The sequence below is a fragment of the Phalacrocorax carbo genome, chromosome 4, assembly GCF_963921805.1.
Source record: "Phalacrocorax carbo chromosome 4, bPhaCar2.1, whole genome shotgun sequence".
NCBI classification, from domain to species: Eukaryota; Metazoa; Chordata; class Aves; order Suliformes; family Phalacrocoracidae; genus Phalacrocorax; species Phalacrocorax carbo.
In genome coordinates, this window is record NC_087516.1 from 13864190 (window position 1) to 13873718 (window position 9529).

The window sequence follows — 9529 nt, forward strand, 5'->3', positions numbered from 1 at the left end:
GCAAATGAGCTTTCCAGGAGCATGAGTAATTACACGTAAAGTTTGAAGGGGCATTAATAAACTGACAGAAAAATTGTTAAGTAATTAATACTTCAAGGCATAATCCTCCCCTTCTAACAATCAGGGATTCTTCTGAGATTTCTTCAGGCTTTGCACAAACATTTCACGTTGCTTCAAGAGTTAGTCTGTGCAAGCAAACTGCCAGAAAACAAAGACTAAAGTGCTGAAACAGAGCTTTGAAACAAAAGTTCTTTGTAACCTTAAGTGGAAGGGGCTAACACTCAGAAAATATTTGTAAATTAGAGATGTTCCCTATTCTTTAGCTACCATTTAGCAATGCATTGGAGACGCAGTTGCACATTGTTACAATGCGTTGTAAACTGTTTAGAAGAGTTTTTTTCATACTATTTATAAATTTTAAGTCACACAATTTATAAAATAATTCTCTTCCAAGAGGTACAAAACAACCCTCGTAACCTTCCTAAGTACAAGCAGAACTGTGCACATCTACACACACAGCATAAGAAATTTATTTCTGTCTGCAAAGCTCTCAGTACGAATACCTTCTCCATGTGTTCTCAATTCTAAAGCCAAAGATTTATGTGTATTTCCTTAACAGCAAAAACATGGACAAAAGAAAAATTACTTCCTTAACCAAAGAGATGTTTCTTCAAGCTCTGCAACTTAGCTTTGCAACACTCTCAAAACTTCCCAAACTCTCACCTTTGAATTCCTACCCAACTCCTCCTCTCCAAACTTACTGGCTAGCAAATGTACATGAATGATGTAAAACACAAATGAAACCTGTTTCATCCATATATAAAAAGGTACCACCTTCACACTGCCTCCCAGGTTTCTGTGTTATCCTAGGATGTCCTCTTTTACCTGCTGACTGGCAGACAGTTAATTTTTAAGAAAGACACTTTATATGCTTGAAAGTACTTAAGCGTTACAAGAAATGGTAACACCTCCAGATACATTGCAGCACAATAAATATTCACATGGGGCGAGAGTCCGTGCGGTTCAAGTTACCATTATAGCTGACTTGAAGCAGTTACTTGAATCCAGAGAACCCAGGCAAAGATCCAATCACTATTCTATTGTGAGAAGTTTCTCTCAAATCTGCTTACTTTTCATCCAAATCAAAAATCAAATCAAAAGAAACATCCACCGGGGACACCAAAAGCTACTTTCTAGCTCAGTGATACAGACCACTTCCCTGGAGTGTGGATTCATGTCTCTTCCAAAAACATGACATTAATAGCAGCAGTACTCAGATACTTACATGCTAACTAAGCTAACGCGTTGAAAGTGCTTTTTCCCTAGCTCTGCTCTGGATACACATACAGGAAATGGTTCCACTAGCAAGAATGGTGTTTTTACGCCTCTTTGGAGGACCTGGTGATGGGACCTCCATAGCTCTCACCTGAACTATTTCTTTTTGCATTGTTTTAGGGCTTCCTTTAGGAAGAAAGATGCATAGAGTAGATTAAATACAGCTGCCAAAAAGGGGTATGTAGCAGCTGGACAGCACCTGGGAGGCATGAAAGTGTCTTAGGAGATTTGAATCTTAGTCTGTTTCAAGGAACTTGACCAGACTTCATTAGTAAGCAGCCACTGGTCTTCCTTGCTACACACCATGTTCCACTTGGCGCAGGCTACTAACATAATGGCAGAACATTCTTCTTTAAGCAACTGGCAACTCTCCTGTAATTTGCTTACATGAATACTGGATGACTCAATGGCTTTAAAATTTCAGAAGCCCTAATTAGTAGTGTATATGCTTTACTCGCTAATAAACTTCCTGTCTGGGAACATTCATGAGAGAGTAACAAATTTTAAAATTTATTTTTAAACATGAGAGTTGACATATTGATATTCATTCCATTCCTATCACATACACGAAAACTTATAACTTATATAAGTGAAGTTTTCTAGAGAATGCAACAGCTTGGGATAGAAATAGGATTACCCTCCTTTTCATTTTTGAAAGCAACAAAAACAGTATCTACAAATCACTTCAAGCTCAACAACTGAATACTGTTTTTTCATTAAATTCAGATTTGATTTGCACAATAAATTCTCAAAGCACTGTGAACTGTCACTATCATTGTGAAATGAATTATACAAGGAATAACAAAAGCACTACCTAATGATACTTCAGCAGAAAATAGATTGAAAAATTGCTAAGAAAAAAACCTACAGTATAGGACTTCAATCCAAATGAGGTACCTGTGCACTGAGGATGCGTGTGCTTAAGTGCTTTACTGAGTCAGAGCCAGGGCATTCATTAATTTGATGGATTATGATATGGATAATGCTGCAGGAGTAGGAGATGGGTGTTTCCAGGAAATAAATTACTTAATGCTCACGTTGATGCTGTAGCCTTAAACACAGCGTATATAAGTAAAGACTGGAAGAAAAAGCACAGATCAGAAATACAGGTATATTTGCAAGAATATTTCAAGAATCACTGAGTGGTTGAGGTTGGAAGGGACCTCTGGAGGTCATCTGCTCCAACCCCCTGCTCATGCAGGGCCACCTACAGCTGGTTGCCCAGGACTGTGTCCAGATGGCTTTTGAGTATCTCTGAGGATGGAGACTCCACGACCTCTCTAGGCAACCTGTGCCCGTGCTCAGTCACCCTCACAGTAAAACAACTTTCCGTGATGTTCAGGCGGACCCTCCTGTATCTCAGCTTGTGCCTGTTGCCTCTGGTGCTGTCACTGGGCAGCAGTGGAAAGAGCCTGGCTCCATCCTCTTTGCACCCTCCCCTCAGGTATCTATACACCTTCACAAGATCCCCCTGAGACGTCTCTTCTCCTGGCTGAAGAGCCCCAGCTCTCTCAGCCTTCCCTCCTAGGGAGAGATGTTTCAGCCCCTTCATCATCTTTGTGGCCCTTTGTCAGGCTCTCTCCAGTCTGCCCATGTCTCCGTCGTGCTGGGGAGCGCGGAACTGGACACAGCACTCCAGGCGTGGCCTCACCAGTGCTGGGTAGAGGGGAAGGATCACCTCCCTCCCTCCACCTGCTGGCCACACTCCTATTGCAGCCCAGGATACCAGTAACCTCCTTTGCAGGAAGGGCACGTGGGTATGTGGTGAAAGGCAGTTTTACGTCAAGCCTAAGATAATATTTGAGATGGATGTTGTATACCTCCCCTTCTCCAACAGAAATCATAGCTGATTTATTAAAAATTAAATTACTTCTACAAATTCAAGTTTGTAGAATTTTGTGCAAGATATTTAAGTTACCACTAAAGAGGTGTGTTCTACATATTTGATAATATTTAGTGAGATAGCTTTCTGTACAGCAATGTGCTGGTCTTTTCTGTCATCTTTTACATCATTCAGAGTTACAGTCATCATCATAGTGGCACATAGTGAATATTCAAAGTAACCAACGACTTCATCTTCCGAGAAAGAGGTCTGAACAGCCCTTCCCAGAACACCTGTTCTAATGTATATGTCCTTTCACACAACAAGACCACAACACGCCGTGGCTAAGAGACCTGATCCTTCACTCTTCCTGCATCTATCAGCAATTTGAATGTTATTTATTGGTGAAAGCTCTACTGATTCCAATGAATACCTTCCCTGTCAGTTCAAGTATTTTGAAAATTGCTGAAGTCCCAATTTTCTGTTTGGGATATCACTTTTTTCACATTTGTTTCCATGTGCACATGACTCTGCATTTGTACTTCTCTCTATTTGTACTTCTTTCTGAAGTCTTACTAAAATCCCTGTTTTTAAATTCTGGTGACCAATGCCTGTGGGTGGAAGAAAAATTCTCTGCTTCTCTTTTTTCAAATAAGTTTCAAGTGTTAGAAACTGCTAGTATTATGACAAATGACATAAATCTAAAATAACCATAGAAGAAAATACTGGATGAAGAAACATGATCTTATTGAACACATTTGCTCTCTAAATCCACTAAAATCTTGATTGTTAGAGACTCCAGCATAACACAATGGCAACCATAGCTCATTCTGCAGCATTAAATACTTGCTTATATTAAGATGAGGTTGGAAAGGGCAATGACAGTGGCACCAGGCACTGAGTAAATCACTTCCCATTAAAATTTTAAGTAATCAGGAATGAGTCACAACTGAAATGAAGAAATATATCGCTGCTCAAAAGTCCTCTTTTACAGGGGCACAAACAAAAGCGTCTATAATACAAAATTGCAAAGGGATAATTAGCAAATACACAGGCCTGTAAAGAGAATTAAGACAAAACTCAATATGATTTAAAAAGCCCAATATTTATATGGAATTAGAAAATCTCCAAATTAGATAGAGAAACATACCTGACAGAATCTGTGTAAGACACCAGTAGATTGATAGCTTGTATTAATTTTCAGAATTTTGCATGAATATGGGCACCAACAACAGAAACCTATGTTTTCCTCTTTCAAAACATGTTATCACAAAGCCCGAGATAACTCCATACAATATTCCTAATATTGTTGCTATTCTTTCCCTGCTGAAGCATACTAAGAAACAGGAGAATAAAGAAAGGAAGAAAACATACCTGTTAACACTGATCTTAAAATAATAATCATGTAATCAATGTTGGAAGTGTCAATTCTCCATCATCTCTGAATTCTTTTACAGGTGGGCGAGATGACAAAGTTGGTAATGATACACTGAGGCATGTTAGAAATTCAGGTATCCAAAAAACTCTCCTCCATCTGGAATGTGCCTCTTAGTAACAAAGAACCCAGAAGGTTCCAACAGTCAATTTTGAATTAGATGCAAACAGTAGATGTGCTAACACAGCCATAATATTGGTCGGAACTATGTGCAGAGCTCAGCTGCATCTGATACGTGCCATGTAGAAGTTCACACGTTTAATAATTTTAAACTCTTGGATAGCCTTATTTCCTTCAGTAGAGTGACTTATATTTATGAATGTAAGGGCATGCACGTAAGCAGTTTTGCAATCAAAAGTCCAATTTTAAAGAAAGTTAAAGAGCAGTAATTTTGCTAGACCTCGAACACAAGACCTTTTTGCAGAAGTATTCACCTGCTGAGTTCCAGTTTTAAATTCAGGTTGTAAACTAACACAAGAGCCAGATTTTCTTCTTTCTACCTTTTGCACAGGATGTTTCTCTCATCCCCTCAGTTTTCATAATCTTTGAAACTCAGTGGGTTCATACTGAGAGGAAAACAAAAGCATCACTCTGCCTTTCAAAGTGTATCATGATTCTTAATACAACTTCTTATCTGCCTGCTAATCTTAACTTTATTTCTTCTGCGCTGGTTTCATATTTCAGCTTATTATTCCCTCAGTCTACGTTACAGTGGTATGTATTCATCCACATTAGAATTCATATTAAAGCCATAGTTAGCATGTGATCTAGCCAATTAAAGAAATTAAATCAAAACCTTAATATTCTGCTAAATTATATTTAATTCTTCCTGCCAATTTTTCAGACAAAGTTCTTTCCTGTTGCTCTGTACACAGAAGAAAAATTGGATGGGAAAACTCAAAAATGTGCTCAAAATAAGCTGCAGAAAAAAAGTCTCTTCCACAACAACAGGTTAAAAGAAATTGGAGAATTTCATTTTGCTACTTTACAGTGTCTCTTTAAACAGAGTTCAGAAAACATACATACACAATAATCTCCCAATGTTTAAGATAAGCCAATTTTGCATAAAAATTGTTTTCCTACTTACCTTTTTTTTCAGCTTTCTCCCTGCTATGGGAGTATCCAGGAACTGAAGAAGAAAAAGTTGCAGTTTCTCCTGAAGATGGTCCAGATCTCTGATCGTTCTCACTATGGTCCATAGCAGCAGCAGCATTTAGCTGAGACCTTCCAGGATGCAGCTGGGGGTGAGAGGGACTTGAGGGGGGATCAGGGTCTGAATTCATTTTAGCTGCAGAAGAAGAAAATAATAATTATCAGACAGTACATTTACAACGTAAAGCCAGAGTAAAAATTTAAAATCTGAATATATTTAATTAGTTGAACAAAAAGCCTAGAAAAGGGCAAGATGACTGATAGCAACTTCAAGTCATATTTACACATTATTCAATAATTCCAAGCACGAGCAGCTATAGTTGAGTAAGACTGACCATATATAGCATTGTGCCAGATCAGCAACTAAATAAGAACTGATTTTCAATTGTAAATGCTAAAATTAATGAAGCAATCCTGTAAACGCTGCATATAAATAAATTATTTGAATCTAATGTTCTACTTACATGTAGAGACTAGCCCCTGACTTTTCACCAAACAGTATTAACATGTCTATAATGATAGAAAAATTCACTTTGTATCAAGCGCCTCATTCACGGCCACCACCTAATCAGGCGACAGAGAAAGGCAAGAAAGAAAAGAAGGCAAACAAGGAGAAGGTGTAGAACTCTGCCACTGGAAACGAGGAGAGGAACACCAACAGAAATGCTCTTCATAAACATTTCCAACGGAAATACACACGATCCAAATTAAGCTGACTCTATTTACTCCTAAACTACTATCCAATTTTATCCGAAATAGTATTTATAAAAAAAAACCACTAAGGCAGGGAGGGAAAGGCCTTACAATTCCTTACCAGAGAAGACATTTTAATTTCCACTATAAGCCCTCTTCTATACGACATGGGGATCTCTGCCCTATAGTAACAACTTTGTTAAATCAGTAAGCTTCTACAAAAGTGTTTACTGAAAGCTTAGCTTTTACAAGACACGAAGTAGCGAGGTCTACATATATCACCCCAGCATAACACATAGTAACTCTTGCTGCTGAAGAGCAGCTTCGCTGAAGTTAAGCAATTCCCCAGGAACACTGCAGAAGTGTCTGGCTACAAATCCTATTTTTTAATGCTGTATGGTCAGTATACTGACCTAAAGATGCCCTTATAAAGATGAAAGTAGCATAGCCAAAATCAAAGACACAATACTTAAACTCTGCCAACAACTACTTCTACTGAGAACACTAAAATCACAACAGGATGCAAAAAGTACCAGCAATATTACCATCATTAGATGTACTCTTTGCAATTTAGACAACTTGCTTGCCAAAATTAAGCTTCCCCAAAACAGAAAATATTTTACTAATATAAGTAAATGCATTTCTATGTTGTGTTTCTGTATCAGGTTATAAATAAACCAACGCAGTTCAGTTCAACCTTCAAACAGTCCTAGGAAAACACAGAGATTAAAATACTTTCCCAGTAAACCACCAGGAGTATTTTTAACCACTACACAATCACAAAAGTTACTTTGCATCTAGTTTTAAACTTGACCTTAACGCTTTGAAAGAGAGACGAGTGAGCTTCAGACGTGCCGAGGCTCCAGCCCCGCCGGCAGCGCCAGAGGATGCCTCGCACTGGGAGATCGCGGCCTCCTGGGGCGGCCCCTTCCCGGGAGGGCAGCGGGCAACAAAGGCCTCTCCGACAGGCGAGCGACGAACGCGAAAACACTTGCTTACCTGGGCGCCAGTCAGCTAGCAAAAACCACTGCCGTCCCAAAAGCCGCTCTGCACTGGTCCTGCAAGGGACGCCGCCAAGCCTCCCCACTGCTGGCTTAGACGTGAGCGGGAGCTAGCCCTTAGATTTTAGGATTTTTTTCTGGAAGCCTGGGAATGGGAGGCAGGGTGAGGCCGTCGGGGAGCCGGGGCTTGTGTGGAAGCCAGGCGGCGCTGCGGGAGGGGCCGAGACGGCCCGCGGGCCCGCACCGCCCCGGGATGCCCGCCCGGCCGAGCCCCGCCGCCGGCGGGGGTGACTCTGCAACCACCGCTCCCCGCGGGCGGGACGGGGCGGTGCGGGGCGGTGCGGGAGCCGGAGTCTGCTCGGCCTCGTTCCCCGCGGAGGGTGCCCGGGCGGCAGCTGCCACCCCGGAAGGCCGCCGAGCCCCGCGCGCCGCCGGAGCAGGGCGGGAGGGCGGGAGGAGGCCAGCAGCTCGGGCCGTCCTGCCCGGGGTCCCCACCCCAGACGCTCACCGAGCCCGGCGGGGCGAAGACACCAGCTCGGACTCCCGGCGGCAAGTTTCTTCGCGGCTCCCGAGGCGGCTGGGCGCCAAGTGGGGCCCGGCTGCAGCCCGCAGCCCTCAGGGCCACCCTGGCCCGCCCACCGGCCGCGGCCCCCTCCCCTTCCCTCCCCTTCCCTCCCCGCCGCGCCGCGCCGTGCTGAGGGGGCACCGCCGCTGCCACTCACCGCCCGCCGCTGGCCGGGCAGGCTTCCGCCGCTGCCGGGCGGGGCCGGCGGGAGGAGGAGGAGACAGAGGCGGGCCGGGCGGGTGGCGGGTAGTGGTGTGGGGGGGTGGGCGCTGCCGGGGCTGCGGAGCCGGCGCAGCCTCCTCCCGGGCAGCGGGCTGCTGCTCGCCGGTGGGGGACGACGGCGAGTGTCTTGACGGAGGCGGCTGGGGCAGGCTTGGGCAGCTCTAAAACAGCGGCGCGGGGTGAGGGGAGGGCGGTGCCCGCCCGCGGGAGAGGGTCCGTGGGGCGGCCGCTGTGGGGCGGCTCTGGCGGGCCGTGGCGGGGGAGGCCCCGAGCTGCCCGAGGTGCGGATAAAGCCCTTCTCCTCAGGTCGGGCCCTGGCTTGTCCTCTGCGGAGCAGGAGGAAGGGCTTGGGCCAGTGTTAGCGATCGGGGGCGCCGGCAGGGCTTGGTGCCCTGTCAGCCGGGGTGGGCTAAACCGGCGCCCCCGAGCCCGGGAGCGGCGCCCCCCCCCGCGGCAGCGTGCCGCCGAAGAGCGCAGCAGGAGCGAAGAGAAGGGAAACAAGGCGCTGACCGAGTGACTGCTCATTCCTAAATGTCCTCTAAGTTAGGGCTCGTACGCCTGTGCTGCTGCCGCGGAAATGGAAAGCTCCTCGGCCCGTTGTGAGCTGTGAACTCAACTGCAAGTGTTGAATTGGTAGTAAACATAACTCTTTTTAGAAGTAATACATGACTTTTTTTGAGCTACTTTAAAATAATAAATCAAGGTCCCTGCACAGTACTTCATGTGAGTAATTTAGTAGTTTAGATTGATCTTCACAAGCTCCAAGTTTGCAGCAGATCATGGGGAGCTACAATATGTTTCATTTTTAAAACGTCAGTTAGATCCCAATTGTTGATGTCACTGCATCTTGGTTTTTTTAATCCCCAAACAAAAATGTGGTCCCAGCATCCTTACTATTTCCTTGCCTTAGAAATCATAACTAAATTCTTCCTTGTACCTAAAATAAGTTTCAACAAATGTGAAGTTAAGCTTCTCTTTACTTCAAATTAAAATAAAATTTAAAACAAATCCAGTTATTTTTAAGAAGATCATTTGCAGTCTGAGTTTAATATGCTATTTTATCAGGAACATACAATGCCTGTGTTGTGTTATCTGGTTGTTTCATTAGACTGACAGTATGACTTAAGTTGGGTATGACAGGCTTCTGCTGCAATCTGCTCCCCCTGCTATTCACATTTGCTTCAAGATCTTATTCTATACAATTGAGTTGATATTTAGTGGGTGTGTTTAACGGATGTAACTTGCTCTGGGAACAGGTGGAAATGAGGGTGGTAGCTGGAAAAGTAACTAAAAAGGAAGTGGAA

General features: G+C 43.8%; 1 protein-coding gene across 2 annotated transcripts in view; it reads right to left on the reverse strand.

Annotated features, from left to right (window-relative positions):
- WFS1 (wolframin ER transmembrane glycoprotein) overlaps positions 1-8157 on the reverse strand; it is a 35539-nt gene extending 27382 nt beyond the window's left edge. The window contains exons 1-2 of one of the 2 annotated variants that reach the window (XM_064449107.1): positions 7947-8157; positions 5680-5880 (exon numbers count right to left, since the gene is read on the reverse strand). In XM_064449107.1, coding sequence (XP_064305177.1) covers positions 5680-5875 — 196 coding nt within the window. In that variant the 5' untranslated portion in view covers positions 5876-5880; positions 7947-8157. Of the gene's footprint in view, positions 1-5679; positions 5881-7436; positions 7560-7946 lie in introns of those variants that run through there. The other variant, XM_064449108.1, reaches the window with a different exon arrangement.
- Between the last annotated feature and the right edge of the window lie 1372 nt (positions 8158-9529).